At 44.4% G+C, this 16,582-nt stretch overlaps 1 protein-coding gene across 1 annotated transcript in view; it reads left to right on the top strand.

Annotated features, from left to right (window-relative positions):
* Positions 1 to 15,756, top strand: part of oprl1 (opiate receptor-like 1) — an 83,533-nt gene extending 67,777 nt beyond the window's left edge. The window contains exon 6 of the mRNA XM_003446041.5: positions 13,771 to 15,756. Coding sequence (XP_003446089.2) covers positions 13,771 to 14,321 — 551 coding nt within the window. The 3' untranslated portion in view covers positions 14,322 to 15,756. The remainder of the gene's footprint in view (positions 1 to 13,770) is intronic.
* The last annotated feature ends 826 nt before the right edge of the window (positions 15,757 to 16,582 follow it).

Raw genomic sequence — 16,582 nt, 5'->3', positions numbered from 1 at the left:
TAAAGTAGTCGTGGTAAGCCAATCACATGACCACCTCAAGATGGCAAAGCAACAAGGTGATATATACCAGTTTTTAAATTGTGTTGATAGGCCACATCAAACCAGAGTCATGATAAACAATATATACGCAGCGTTTTTTCCTGAATAGTTTCGTCACATTTACTGTCTAAGGACGGCGCTAGCAAGCACTCTCTGCTTATGACCAAAAAAACAAGAAGCAAAACAAAAAACAGCCCGTTCATGTTGGTGGAAAAATCGACCAATCAAAAAAATGTTATGGCAACATGACATTTGGTTGTTTAGGAAGAGGGGGAAGTTTTAGGAGTGACAGCGAGAGAGACAGAGAGAGAGAGAGAGAGAGAGAGAGAGAGAGAAAGACAGCAGAAAAAGAGAGAGAGAGACTTTTGAGATGTGAGAGATTTGTGATGTTTAGCGTGTTTGGAGTGTGTAGTTAATGTCTTGTCTTGTGTAGTTAGTGTGTAGTGTTGTAGATAGTTTTGTGTTGTGTGTCAGAACAATCAGGCGACTGCATATCTCAGTTGTTCTCCTGACTGAAGTTTGGTCCGTTTACAGCATCCTGCCATGCGATTGCATTTGTCCCTAACCATCAGGAACCCTCACGTTAACTTTTATCGAGTGGAAAAAAGTTAGCATCATCCTCCAGCTTCACTGTGTTTATGTTATGCTAACATAGCTGTGTAGCTAGCGATCACGTAGCACATCATTATATAGCAGCTAGCCCAACTTCAGTAACCCTACAAACGTCACTGCTGTTTAGTTTTCTGTCTTCATTTATGTTGGAAGTGATAGCAGAGCTGTACGTTTGAATGTTTCAGAAATCTCTCAGTCAGAACATGCTATATCATGTTTAGGTGGAAGCTAGCGAGCTAACTTCCTGCTAACTTCTAACTCTGTTAAATTGAATAAATCCTGTTTTCATGGATGCCTGGATGTTAAACTTAATTGTTACACCTGGTAAAGCAGCAACACTGGTCATTTTATTAAAGGTGAAAGAATTTAGACAGTTTTTAATTCTCAGTGATGCAGGGGCGGATCTAGAGAAATTTTCTTAGGGTGGCAAAGAAATCAAATGGGGTGGCATTTATATATGCAGGTGGTTACAAATGGTTAAAATGATTCAAATGCAGTAAGTATACATGTTTTTCATATAAATATAGTCTATAACTTAATTATTGTCTGTAGCCCACATAATTACACACTTGAGTTACATAAAACATGTGAGTTTTGATCTTATGTACTGTATAGCCTGTATAATAAATAAATATGGAGCCCAATAAGTATAAAATCCAGAAAGCTACACAACATGGAGCAGTTCATTTACAAACACAGGTCTAACTTAAGTTTCACTGTTTTTTGTTAGAAAACAATCACATTGTTACAGCTTAAATTATACAAAATGTCAGAAATCTGCACTGTCATGAACAAAAATTTAAACCTAATTTTTCATGATTTGTTGGATTAACCCACCGAGGTCTGAAATACAACCGGACATTTTTGACTCCTTTTGAGTTTACGTTTGTATTTCACCCTCAGATTGTTTCATTTTATTCCCCCCCCCCCCCCCTTGCCTTGTTTGGTATCTTTTCAGCTCAACTGAATTTAGTTGTTTTTTGTCACTGACATACTGCATTAGTACTACTGATCTGAAATCACACAAAGAACTTAAAATCCTAGTAGTATTTTTTACTGTAAAAAAAACCACAGACATGTTGAGTAAATTTATATAACTTGAAATGCAAATATAAATTGTACATTTTGTAAACATATACAACTATTTATCTAAAAATGCAGCCAATACACCTGCCGTTTTTTTTTTCATTTTGTACAACCATTTAAAAATATTACTAAAACTAAAATGAGAGAACAATCAGGTGTTGCAATAAGATGCCCCACAAATGATGTGTGCCAGTAAAAAATGAGTTTTTCCACCAAAAGACAGAGGAGAGCAGTACAGGGATAAACCTGCAGGCCTGACAACAGCAGGTGTATCACTCCGCTGGTTTTCTACTTAGTGACAGTGTTTACGTTGCAAATGTGCCTTAGTGACATTCATTAGTGCCCTCACTGACACACAAGACAAAACGACTACACAACAGAACAGCTACACAAGACAACACAATACACTAAGTATACACTCCACACTAAATGTCACAAATCTCCCACATCTAAAAACTCTCTCTCTCCCTCTCTCTCTCACTCGCTCGCTCTGTCTCGCTGCCGTTACCGTCACTCCCAAAACTCTCCCCTCTTCCTAAACAACAAAATCCCAGGTGTTGACTTTTTTTTTAAATTGGTCGACATGGTACATTTTTCCACCGATAGCAAAGAGGTGGCTTCTTTTCCTTTCTTTACTGTTTTCACGCTGTCCTTAGAAAACGCTTAAAACACACACACAAAAACGTGACGACAGTATTTAGAAAAAAGCGTGGCTTATATATATCATCATAACTCTGGATTTACTGGCCTGTAATTAAAATGTAAAAACTTTGAAGTCCGAACTTTCAATGTGGGCTGAAATAGAGACTCAGCGTGGCTGCAGCTTGTTGCTATGTCAGCTTACATCAGTCATGTGATTTGGAGGTGCAGCGTGTCCGTGGACCACAGAGGGTTAATAACACTCACCTTGCTTCCATTTCCAGAGTGTAACAGCCAACCACCTGTGTAAAATCCGAAATTCCCATGGTGTTGTTCAAAATGTGCTCTGGCACAATCATGAGCATCGCTTGCTACTGAAAACAAGAAAAAAGCCGTCCTGCTATGGGCTGAACCATTTGTTAATGGTGGAGGGGGGAACACTATGCAATATATTCAGTTTTAGCATTTATATTCACTGTTGACTGTAACTACGCTCAAACTGTTAATGCTATCTTATTTTAATAAACAACGCTGTCATATGCAAAACTGGGGTGGCACTTGGGGTGGCAAGGGATCATTTTAGGGTGGCACTTGCCACCCCATGCCACCCTTCTAGATCCGCCCCTGCAGTGATGCCGCAGTGTTTGTTCGACTTTCGGATTGAAGCGGACGGAGTTTAGGACCCGGATTACTCCGCAAGGCTCCTGACTATGGTAGTCACAGTGCTCCAACAATCCATCAAGCGGTGCGGCTTCGTAGCTTACCAAAGTCCTACTAAAACATTTTTGACAGATTTTTGAGCGCCGTGTACCACATAAAATCGGTTCGAGGTCAATAAGCACAACCAGAATTCATACATAAGGCGCACCGGATTATGAGGCACACTGTCGATTTTTGAGAAAATTAAAGGATTTTAAGTGCGCCTTATAGTGCGGAAAATACGGTATACAGAAGAAAAGAATATATCGCGATATATATCGTTACCGCTCATCCTTCAAGTTATACCACGATATGGATTTTAGGCCATATTGCCCAGCCCTATGTCTAAATTCATTTAGTTTGTCGTGAGTTTATTTTATATTGCCTAGGTTGTCCTGTCATAGCTCCTTGGTTATTAGCTTCCCCTTGTCTCTCTGCCCTCTCTGTGTCTCTGTTTGTGTGTGTGTCCTTTTATGTTCTTTCTTTTTTCTGTTCCCATGTTCTCCTCTTTATGTTTTATCCCGCGTTTCCCAGCCCATCATGTCTCTCAGCTCTCTCTCCCTCGCCCTCTTAGTGGAGTCTGTGCTTTGTCCTCTTACCTGTTCCCGTGTTCCTGTTCTTGTGTTCCATCCCATCTCCCCAGTCTTCATGTGATCCATGTCCTGTAGTCACAGCGTCCGTCTCATTATGTTTCCTGTTTTATTTTGACAGTCTCATTTTGCTTCCCTGTGGTGTCGTGTTCATTTGTGTCAGCTGTGTTCCCCGTGGGAGAATGTGTCTCTCCTGGCTGTGTGTTTCCTTGTGTTTGTTTAGGTTTCAGTATTCCCAGTTTAGGTTAGTTTTGTTTTTCTTTGACATTCCAACAATAAAGCTGTGTGTTTGTGTCAAGTCCTGCCTGACATTTGGGTCCAATCCTGCCTGCTCCACACACAGTTCATGACATATTTGCTCATTCTTGTGTGCAAGAAGAGAAGTTCTGGAAGTTCTGGAGAGTTGATGTGTTGGGGCTAATGATTCCTGTTGATTTGTTTCATCATAAAAACTTGTGGGACAGTCTTAGAAACAGGCGACAGTTTAGATTAAAATGGCATGATTTCAAAGCGCTGTTTCATTGGTTACTGGGCTGATGAGTTACCTCTGAGTCTTGCAAACATCCAAACAAATGCAGAAAGCGTTGAATGAGTATTCACTTTATTTATGTTTATTGTGTGAACTCTAAAACAGCTTGTTGGAAAGCTTTAAAGGAAATCCCAGTCTGATGGCAGGAATTCTGATCAGAGGCTCTGGCTGAGCGTGAACGATGTGAACAGATTCTGCAAATGAGCTGAAAAAATGCAACAAGGGCCACTGAGCACGTGCCAGAGGACACGGAGCTTTGCTCTGATTGGTGCACAGACTCCGTTTACCCATTTACAGCAGAGCGCTGATGGGCCGCCACTGAAGCAGCCTGTAGGAGAGTTAAAACATCGTCCTCATCCTTCCTGTTCTTGTCAGCAGGTCCTGGCTTTAAATCACAAACCAGCCTTGTTTCTGCTCCAGATGTTCAAATGAAACGGTTGGAGAGTCTTCTTGTGTGCCACAGCGCCTATCTGCTCTCAGCCATGGCTCTTGATTACTCTCCATATAGACCGGTTGGTTTCTGCTAAATGCCTCCACCTGCTCCTTCTCTGCACTCTGATCCCACTAAGGCACTTATATCTGGTAATGTAAGTCACACGCATTCATTTTTATAAACTCATATCAATGAATAATCCTGCAGGGCTCTGTGAGACTGATGAGGAGTGGAGCTGAAGCTCAAACATAAACGTTTGTCTCCTAAAAAGGTCAAAATATCCAGAGAATGCTACTCAGTTCAGTCGCACGCACAAAAAGCTTTTCTCCATCTAAAGACATTTACACACTTTAATTGAACGCCTCACACAGACTGACAGACTGACACAGACTGACACAAACTCACACAGACTGACACAAACTCACACAGACTGACAGACTGACACAGACTGACACAAACTCACACAGACTGACACAGACTGACAGACTGACACAGACTGACACAAACTCACACAGACTCACACAGACTGACAGACTGACACAAACTCACACAGATTCACACAGACTGACAGACTGACACAGACCGACACAGACTCACACAGACTCACACAGAGTGACAGACTGACACAGACTGACACAAACTCACACAGACTGACACAAACTCACACAGACTGACAGACTGACACAGACTGACACAAACTCACACAGACTGACACAGACTGACAGACTGACACAGACTGACACAAACTCACACAGACTCACACAGACTGACAGACTGACACAGACTGACACAAACTCACACAGACTGACACAAACTCACACAGACTGACACAGACTGACAGACTGACACAGACTGACACAGACTGACAGACTGACACAAACTCACACAGACTCACACAGACTCACACAGACTGACAGACTGACACAAACTCACACAAACTCACACAGACTCACACAGACTGACAGACTGACACAGACTGACACAAACTCACACAGACTCACACAGAGTGACAGACTGACACAGACTGACACAAACTCACACAGACTGACAGACTGACACAGACTGACACAAACTCACACAGACTCACACAGACTGACAGACTCACACAGACTGACACAGACTGACACAAACTCACACAGACTCACACAGAGTGACAGACTGACACAGACTGACACAAACTCACACAGACTGACAGACTGACACAGACTGACACAAACTCACACAGACTGACACAGACTGACAGACTGACACAGACTGACACAAACTCACACAGACTGACAGACTGACACAGACTGACACAAACTCACACAGACTGACACAGACTGACAGACTGACACAGACTGACACAAACTCACACAGACTCACACAGACTCACACAGACTGACAGACTGACACAGACCGACACAGACTCACACAGACCAACACAGACTCACACAGACTCACAGACTCACACAGACTCACACAGACTGACAAAGACTCACACAGATTCACACAGGCTCTCACAGAGCGATAACATGCTGTCTCCAATTGGGAATTCTGCTCCCAGAGATCTAACAACAAAGCGGCGCGTCAGACACTGACTGTGATTGGTGGACTGCTCTCTGTGAGTCAGCTGATCCTGACCAGGTGTGTCAGCTGAGAGCAGGTCAGCCTGCAGCCGCCATGAGGAACGACGGCTAAGGAGCTCTGAGCCCACGCTCATGTCTGCTGCTCATATCTGCTGCTCATATCTTCCATTTTGTTCTTGTGGTCACTGCCCAAAGTTCGTGGTCGCAGGTGAGAGCAGGAATATGGGTGAAGCCAGGTGAGAGGGAGGTTGCCACTCCCACGAAAAAAATAGATTTTGCTGCAGTTGGTTTTGGCGTGTTTGCAGGGTGAGCTGATGAAAGGCGCTCAGCTTTATTAAATCCATCCTTAAAACAGTTTCTGTGCACGCCGCTCTCTTTGTTCACCGTGACTCGCTTATTCAAATCGATGCTGGAACTTTTCTGACGTTTATTTCTGCGCTGAACTAATCGTTGGGACACGTGGCCGCACGCAGCGCACTTATTAGCTGCTGAATGGAACAATGCGCTGCAGCAGAGAGATCCGGAGTGCGGCAGCTCCTTATTGATCGGCCTGCAGCGACGGCCTAATCCCATCATCGCTTTTATTAGTCTGAGCTACATCTGCACCGCCTCCTCTGCCGCCTCCCTCTCCTCTTCGTCACCTGTTTCTCCTCCTCTGTTCAGCTGATTCGTTTTCGTTCTGTTTTCATCCTCTTCCTGACCTGTCAGCTTCCATCACTGAACCTTTCTCCTTCCTGTCTCTCTTTCATCTCTCGTTAGTTTGTTCTCCTTTATTTTCATCTGTTTACTTTTACTTCCAGTTCAGATCTTTGTCTTTATCCCCTCCTGCGTTTCATTTTAAACTCCTCCTGTCTCACATCTTCGTTCCCGTCCTCCTTCTCCATCTGCTCTCCTTCTTCCTGTGTAATTCCACCTCGTTGACCTGATCTTGGAGCTTCGCTGTGCTCCTCTTCCTCTTCTGTGTCCTCCAAACAAACAGAGGGTCGAGCAGCCTCACAGCCGACGGCTGCGGGCGCCGTCACAGCTCACTGCTCGCAGTAATTGGGGTCAAAAGCCTTGCACAAGGACAGGGAAGCAGGATGGAGGCCACAATCAGCAGCTCCCTGCTGTCAGACCGATCCTTCCAAAACAACACAGTGACAGGTTCTGCAGACTCTTCAGAGGGTGGAGTTATCGCAGCATCCACAGACACAGAAAGGTGGGTGGAGCTTCAGTGACATGCCCCGCTGGTTTGTGATGTTTTACTGCTGCCGCCATCTTGGTTGCAAAGACGCTGCAACACGCTTTTAGCCAATCAGCGTCCAGTTTCATATCGCCAATCCATGATAACTGAGCGTGAAGTCATCAGCACTGATTACGGAGGTTCTGCTTTACACACACTTCTACAGGAAGACTTATCGCCATCTGGTGGCCATCAGATAGGATTTTGGCAGAGGTGCTTCTGTGTGGCGTTGTTTTCCAGAAACCATCAAGTTTTTATGACATGGATAATATGAAACATCACGGCACATTTGTTTGTCTCCTGAGGAGGACAGCCATGGTCCAGATGAAAAACTCAAACACTTGAGAAAGTATTGGCTGCGGTTGTGACTTCTTCTGCTTCTACAGCAGCACTGATTTCGTATATGTATTGTCTGAATGGCGACACCTGTAGTTCAGGAGAATACTGCAGCACCTTAACAGCGAGCATAAATAGAAGTGACCGTGTGATGATGTTACAGACACAACGTAACCAGTGGGGAGGGTTTGCTGAGGACGCGCTACCTGCAGAAATACTCTGAGCTGTAGTATACAGTACCGTATTTACTAGTACTGTAGTGTCTGGTACAGAGTAGAGAGAGAAACAGATCACAACATCTGGATCTTCAGACCTGACACTGATGCTGCTCTCTATGAAGATCACAGCTTTCCACTTAATAACCTGATTTTTGCTTTTTTACGGCACTGAAGGAGAAAAACTGTGATGACGTGAAATCATCTGAGTCCTGACACGTGGCAGGTTCGGACCAAGACTGAACACGATCAGGTTTCTTGGGTTTTCTGTCTGCAAGCTTCTGCCTGTCAAACATCGTCACACGGAGGTTTGGACCGAGCTGCGCAGGTGGGAATTTAACTGCTCTCGTGTGTTCAGGTGGTAGCACATCAGGAGCCAATCACAGCGAAGCTACAGGTCCCATACTGTGGAACAAAAGAAAGGAGGAAGCGATGAGGGAATGCACGAGGAAGGTTGCTTCACTCAGAACGAGAGACAATCAGAGGTTGACACGACAATATCAATATATCACTTAAATTAAAACTGACTAAAATAGTGAAGGAATCAGGATCAGATGTGAGGCGCTGTCGACAGAAACAGAAGAGGTCACGTGAACGAGATTGTAGGGTGGTTTGTGAGCGGAGCTAGACTGGTGTGTTTAAGCTCAGCATTATATAGGCTTAAAAATCTCCGTAGTCTTGTCAGTGACATATAGTGCTGAGACTGTTATGGGACGCACTGATGGGTGAATGCTCCAGCAGATGCAGACCCTCTCTACTCTAAAGCACCTGGAGGCGACTGCTGTTGTGATTTGGTTCAGTTGAAGTCAATCTTCTCTTTCCATCTCTTGAACTGAAAGATAAGATACATCAGGTCCAAACTGGGGTGGGCGGACATTTGAAAATGTGAGACATGTCCAAAGAGCCGTCACTTAGTAACAAAGAGCCGTTACTTCGTGAGTGCAGGCTGACCTTTTCCAGAGCTGCGACACACTGCAGCGCTGTCTCTGAGATGTCCACCAATCACAGACCGCAGATTAGACCTGTCCACCGTCACATGACCTCCAAACACGCTCGGCCTGTTCTGCATTACTGTTGGCACTTAGTAACTGACACACACATGTGGGAGACCCACAGATGTGGGAATGATAGGAAATCATCTCCATGTGGTGTACCAGTCCCGGGTCTCTAAGGCTGCGCTGTCCTCAGGTGTGAGGATGTGGTTATTAATTTAGGGTCTTCCAGTGTGAATGACCTTTGACCCTCCATCGTTTAAACCTTTTTCCTGTCTGCAGAACTCACACACCTTTGCAGGTGATCAGTGCTCTCCTCTGCTCACTGCAGCGCTTCATTTTTACTGAGACACATTCACATCGGGTTTAGAAATGAAGAAGCAGATATCTCCAAAGGTTGATTCTGTTCATCTGGACGTAGCGTTTTGTGGGAGAAACGTTTCGTCACTCATCCAAGTGACTTCTTCAGTCTCAGCTGACTGCAGGTTTCCCCAAACCTTATAAACAGTACATTTGCATAATGACTGAAACCAGCCCACTGAAGGAACAATGGGCTGTGAGGTCAGTTCCTTAATCATAATTATGCAAATTCCCATGACCATTGATCAACAACCACTGATCAACAAGCATGAGTCCCATTCACAGAGAGTTGGGGAATGGCTGCAATCACAGCATTGTAAGATGGTGAAAGATGTACCCTTAGGCCCCCTCCTCGATTCAGAGATGGTCTTTCCCTTTTCACGTAAATGGCCTCCTTGACTCTGCGCTCAAACCAGCGTTCCTCCCTGTCCAGGATGTTACATCCTCATCTTTGAAAGAGTGTCCACTGGCCTGTAGGTGTAAATAGACTGCAGAGTCCTGGCCTGATGAGGTTGCTCTTCTGTGTTGTGCCATCCGCTTCGCTAGAGGTTGTTTGGTTTCCCCGATGTATAAATCCTGGCAATCCAGGTTTGGGGAAACCTGCAGTCAGCTGAGACTGAAGAAGTCACTTGGATGAGTGACGAAACGTTTCTCCCACCAAACGCTACGTCCAGATGAACAGATTCAACTTTTGGAGATTTACTTTCCTGGATGATTGAGAATGCATCAAGACAAAGAAGCAGATACTTTGACTACCATCAAGTTTTTTATCAAACTGAACTTAAAACAGTGACTTTTAAGGCAGGATTTAAAACACTATATAGACTCTGAAGTACAAATATCAAGTTACTCTAGAGTCCAGGCCCGATCTCCTCTATGCTTTGACCTCAGCTGTACTAAGAGCATCTGGTGGATGATCTCAGTGCTGTTTTGAGGTTATATATGTGGAGGAGGTTGCCATCATTTAACAGTTTAAAAGTAGAAGAATCTTAAAACCGACACGATAATGGACAGGGAGCCGGTGTAAGTTTGTGTTCATACCTTCTAACACCTGTTAAAAGATGTGCAGCAACATTTTGGACTAACTGCAGGCGGCGGAGAGACGAGTGATGGAGACCCAAACAGAGAGAACTGCAGTAGTCCAGTCTAGAGGTGATCAATACGTTTGTCCAGGTCTTTAGTAGGATTTATTTATAAGCACATTTAAAAACAACACAGGTTGACCAAAGTGCTGTACACTTCCTCCTTTAGCAGGAAGATAAGACTTTGCTTTGGCAATTTCACGTAACTGATAAAAACTGGTTTTCACAACTGTGGACGCTTGGTTCTCTCATTTGAAGAGCTGTCTAAAAACACTCTGAGATTTCTAACAGTCTGAGAATGATGACGAGCGAGAGGGCCGAGGGTCTGAGTTAGCTTATCCAAAGGGGCGTGGCCTCTGAAAACAATAAGTTCAGTCTGGTTTTTGTTTAGGGTGAGAAAACTCTGTGTTAACAGCTTTAACATCATGTAGACCAGGGGTCGGCAACCTTTCTGATGGCGAGTGCCATTTAAAATTTCCTCAGAAGTCAGTGTGCCATATGATTGCATTAGCAATAAATTTAATAACGCTCTATATGAACAGTTACACATTATATAGAACCACTTTATAGAATTATATTTGTTTGCAAATGTTGGCAGCTATCAGCGAATAGTTATCAGCTATTTTGAAACAAAAAAAAGACACTTTTTATCCATAACAGCAAATGAACTGTACAACAGAAAATACAAATGCTATTTATGGTCTCCTCACAACAATGATAAGAAAAATAAACTGGACCAATATGGTATGTTTGTTAATACAGAGACACACATGTTAATGTGATCTCTGGTCTCCCACTCAGAGACACAGGTCTCCGAGTGTCCAGCATTCAGACGGCTACCTGAGGACACTCATGTGAGAGAAAATCTGCTCACACAGATATGTAGAGCCAAATGCTGTCAATAAGGCCTCTGCAATGTTCTGAAGACAGTTAAACTTGTCAGGTAGTGATGTCCAGCAGGTGAAAATGCAGCTCCATGAACACGCACAGCTGTAGATTCCAGCTGCTTCGATGTCGCATTAACTGGCATTAACTCAGCCAGTTAATGCCAGACAAATCTAGCTGCTCATTAAAGATTTCTGGTTTGATCAGAAAATAAAACATTGGTCCATACACCTGAAAGTCCCAAAAATGCATTGTGTCTCGAGTCTATGGATGCATTTTGACTAAAGACCGGCCCCCCAGATATTAAAGCCATAAAGCCTTTGAATGAAAACAAACGCTGTTGTGACAGTGATGTACACTGTCTTGTTGGTAAATGTATGATTTCTATTCATTTTACGTCAGATAAAAACTTTGGTTGTAAGCTTCAGATAATTATTTAATAACAGCCAGACATTTTAAATGAGAATAATAAAGAAAAGTATTTCCTTGTGCCCCCCTTTCCCTGTTAATGCCCTACCTGGCCCCCTGGCAACACTTTGCTAGACCCGCCCCTGCACAGTTACCAGCTGTCAGCTACTTAGAAAAGGATCCTGGTGTTATTTGTCTCTCAGAAACAGTTCATAACTTCCCTTCAACTCATTCATGTCACCTAAAAGGTAAACCTGTTTCTACATCACCTGTTCAGCTCTGATGATTCAGTAAGGACATCTCCTGGTTTCATCTGCATGTTTCCCTCTCACGGCTGAATTATTGGTGACAGGAAGTGCTTCTGCTAACTGTGCAGTGTGTAAATGGTTAGGAATTAGAAACAAAGTGGTGCTCCTGTAGTTCAAAGTAGGCTGTAATTAGTGTGAAGTGGCGCTCTCCGCGGACTGTAAAATGCTCTTAATTCATTACAAACACACTTGTTGGATCGGGACCCATCTGATTGGAGCAGAGCTTGGCCGTGGCTCGTGCTCCTGCGCTCAGGCCTCGGGAATAAAAAGATCTGCCTGTAATCTGCATTCTTCAAGGTTATTAATAAAACATCAAATCCAGCTAATGGCAGCAAACTTACCTTCCAACAGGTAATCAATCGTTTTTAGGCACGTTTGTGGCTTCTTTGGTGAATCGATGGCGGGCTCGGAGCTCATCTGAGCAGGAACAGAGTCAGGCGCTGCCCCTGACTCCTCCCAGCACTTAAACACTAAACCCCATCAAAAGTTCCAAATGAACATGACCATGTCCGCTTTGGTCCGAGCATCTTAATCTCAGTAAAGACATTCACTAGGAGCGAGCAGGACGAGTCCATCAGAGGAACAGCTCGAACTCAGAGACGCTGAGATGGTTTGCACATGTGTGGAGGAGGGAGGGTGGAGGATGAAGATGGAGCTGCCGGGCAGAAGGAGAAGAGGAAGACCTCGGTCATCGGTAACTGTGTTTCTGGAAGGAATTTTTACTGATGTTTGTGAGTTTGGGCTCTTCCTCCAAATGAAGGATGAGCTGTGGTCATCGTTCTCAGTGCTGGACTTAAAAGACTAGTATGTGAACTCAGGTCTAAGCTGAGTCTTTAAGGTGCAGTTTTCAGTTATTTAGTGAATGCAGGTGATGAAGGTGAATTGATGAGGGTGAGCTGGGATCAGGTATCTGACCTGCTGAAGAAGAACGGAGCTGTTTTAAGGTGCAGTCGTGAACCGTGGCTGTTTCTCGTGGCTGTAATGTCCCACAGACACGCACGTGTTTTATTCTCAAGTGTGCTGGTTTTGGATTTTCAGGAGTTTGCGGTGAACTTTTGTTCTTTTTCCTTCTGGTGACTCTTTTGTAGAAAGTGACCTGCCCGTTGGGTTGTGGAATAACTCTGCAGTCATTACTTCCTTATCTCTCCGTGGGCTCAGACACATTTATCTTCCTGTTTGCCTTCTCCAGCTGCAGACCGTATTATGATTAAACTGATTAAACCAGCTGACTCTCCTGTCACTGCTCATTCATACATTCATACATTGTCTCCTTTGCACCTCCCATTTTTCTTTTCACTTTTATGTGCCTCTCTTTTATTATTAGCATTCTAATTAGCATTTTTAGTAAGCTCACATGCAGATATCAGGCACATTGTTCCCTGTAGGTTCTCTTCCATCCTCCCCGGCTGCATTGCAAATGAGTAGCGGATCCTTGAACTAAAACTGGAGCTAACATCCAATCAAAAGCAGTCTAACACACACGATTCTCCACCAGGAACTCATGAGGACAAAGTGCTGCTGTCCACTCGATGACACTGTGAACTCATAAAATCACGTTATTCAAACAAACCCTGCCATGTACTTCTCTGTTTGAAAGTGTAACTCGTCACCCTAACATATTTCCACCTTTAATAGAACAACATCAGCCGCTGTCCTTGACATTCATGCCAACAACACATACACCGACCAACCTACATCTCCCCACTGCGCTCCCCCTTTTTCTCCTGTATTTAATACTTCTTCTTTATTTCTCTTTTGAACTTGTAGGTTTGGAGTGCATAGTGGCTCTGCCCGAGCCAAAGAGCCACTGGGATCCCGTCTTTGGTACCTGTGTCTTCGTCTTCTCCTTCCTCATCCCTGTGGCCATCATCAGCATCTGCTACAGCCTGATGGTCAAACGCCTGCGCAGCGTCCGCATTCTGTCTGGCTCCAAGGAAAAGGACCGAAACCTGCGGCGCATCACCAGGATGGTTCTGGTGGTGGTGGCGGCATTTGTGGTGTGTTGGACCCCCATCCAGATCATGGTCCTGGCTCAGTTTCTGGGATTCAACCTGAGTAGCCTATTCACAGTGGTCCTCATGCACTTCTGCATCGCGCTAGGCTACGTCAACAGTAGCTTGAATCCCGTGCTCTACGCCTTCCTCGATGAAAACTTCAAGCGCTGCTTCCGAGAGTTCTGTCACCCGTCTCCATTCCGCCTCGACCCCCAGCAGTCTGGCAGGATGAGGAGCATCGCCAGGGAGGTGGCAGCCGCCTACAGCTGCAAAGCCGGAGACGGCGGGGGCTGGGAGGAGGGACGCCGAATCCGGCATGACTAGGCGTGGAGCTCCCCTTGGTGGGGGTGGACCCCCCACAGAGGGGAGAGACCCATGGAACTGGGAACTCCAACACAGAATTGACTCAGATTACAGCTCTCTAGCGGCACGAGCCCTCCCGCCCCCAACGAGGAGACTGGCCTGGGGCGGGGGGGAGGGCAACAAGGAGGATGAGTTTGAAAGGAAAAGGATTTAGGGATGGACGCAGGGGATGTGGGGACAAGTTTAGAGTGAAGAGTGGCAGGGATGTCCGATGCCCGGACTCATGTTTTGAAACTTTATGCGATAAGACAGGCACATAAAATACTTTGAAACAGCTCTCTGGGCTCTGGAAAAAATCTCATCCAGCTTCAAGAGAGGTGATAAGTATTCATTCGAGCTCCAAAACAACAGCCTCGTGAACACAAACTGGATCTGTGGCGTCCCTGGAGAGATTCCTGACTCTGTGACGAGAAGGCAGGAAGTGAAGTGAATGTATGAAAATCAGGAGGAGTTTAACAGGAGCTGCCGATGCCAAATCAGAAACTTTGATGCTTTTACAATAAATATATAGAACATCGGAAACTCTGTGCACAGCGAAGACGTGCAGAGAAGGAACAGGTCATTCCTAAAGTGTGAAATGGTTTCAGTCTGGAGAACCTCACAGTAGGACCTTTTTGCTGTGATGGTTTTGGTAAACGGTTGCTAAATGATGTAATATGCTGCTGCCAGCACTTTACTGGGCTAGAAGTATGATATGATGTGAGTAGACTGAACTGATGTGAAATCAGCAGCTTGTCGAAGTAAAAGAGCAAGACGAGATTGTGTTAAATATGGGGGTCACGTGAATGTCATTCATTATTTGAGCGCCATTTCTCAGCTGAGACTCAAAAACCCAAGACACCCATGGGAGGACATGTTTCCTTAGACTTTCTGCATGGTGCTTGTGTGTGTGTGTGGGGGGGGGTTGACACAGCGCCGTGTTGTCTGATGCATTACACAGTTAGATGAGGTGTTGTTTGGGATCTGTGGTGGAGAAACACGTCCAGGTTTAATGACCTTTTGTGTTCGGAGGTGCCATTTGTTCGTTTTGTTCAGCGTTTAGGCGCTAAAAATAATTTTGGTTTAGGATTGTTGACTGTGGTTTGGGTTAAAATGTGTCCACCACACTCGTGAGCCTTTGTGTTGAAAATCAGGAGTTGGAAACCAAAGGACAACATGTGTGCAACAGACTCACCAGCAGCTTTGACAAAATGACTTTATTTGGCTCCTGATGGACAAAATAACAACAACTGAGATTCAGTGTTCAGACAACGCTGCCTTTCAGATGGACTTTTACTCACAGATACAAAGTAACTACGTACCTGTTTGATCTGAGGTTAAAGATTCAAAGTAAGGCGTTATTTTTGTGCCACTATTCTGAGCCCATGTAAAAAAAAATTGAGCGTACGTAAAAAACATTTGCAGGTGCAAGTGTCGCATTTTGAGGAAAAATTTATTTTGAACGAAGAAAAGCTAAATTTGAGTGAACAAAATTCATTGCTGCGTGCAAAAACTGTATTTCAGTGTTTGCTATTATCCACACACACACACACACACACACAATAGCAGCCCCTCTTGCTCAGTTTTTGCATTTGCGCTTGCTCGCAATGTGTTGCTCGCGCTCTCAACATTTCTGCCCGTGCGCGCTCAACTCTTTCTGTACACCGTTATATTTGTGCCACAAAACCAGCCAATCACAGACTTGGATGCAAAAAAATCTGATTGGCTGTTTTGGTCTCCAACCAGATCGAAATGACAAAATGCAATATCCCAGAATCCATTTCGTCCAAAACTCAAACGAGGCAGTTGCGGAGAAACACAGAGTGGCGGAGTTTGAAATATTACTCTTTCTGGGTCACAAAATAAAGCTTTAAGATATTTTCATGCGAGAATGTTGCTGTGTAAACTTCAAATTTCCGCTCGATTTATCAAGACATCACATATTTGCAAAAGTGCTCTAACATTCTCGGAGATGCCTGTTACCCACCAGCTGACCGGGTGGTCACTTGGGTTAAACGTAATATATAAGGCTGAACTGACAAAAAATCACCGACTACACCACCAGGTATTATAGGAAAACCATAAACCGTTGAACTAAAACAAACGCTGTTGTGACAGTGATGTGCACTGTCTTGTTGGTATATATGCATGATTTGTATCACCTTCATGTTTCCCTCTCACCACATATCCAAACCGACATCATGACCAGCAGCTTTACAGCTGTGGCTCCAGCAAACATCAGC

This window comes from Oreochromis niloticus, linkage group LG20 (genome assembly GCF_001858045.2).
Source record: "Oreochromis niloticus isolate F11D_XX linkage group LG20, O_niloticus_UMD_NMBU, whole genome shotgun sequence".
Classification (NCBI taxonomy): Eukaryota; Metazoa; Chordata; class Actinopteri; order Cichliformes; family Cichlidae; genus Oreochromis; species Oreochromis niloticus.
The sequence above is the reverse complement of the archived record's forward strand: the minus strand, read 5'-3'. Positions and strand labels throughout refer to the sequence as shown.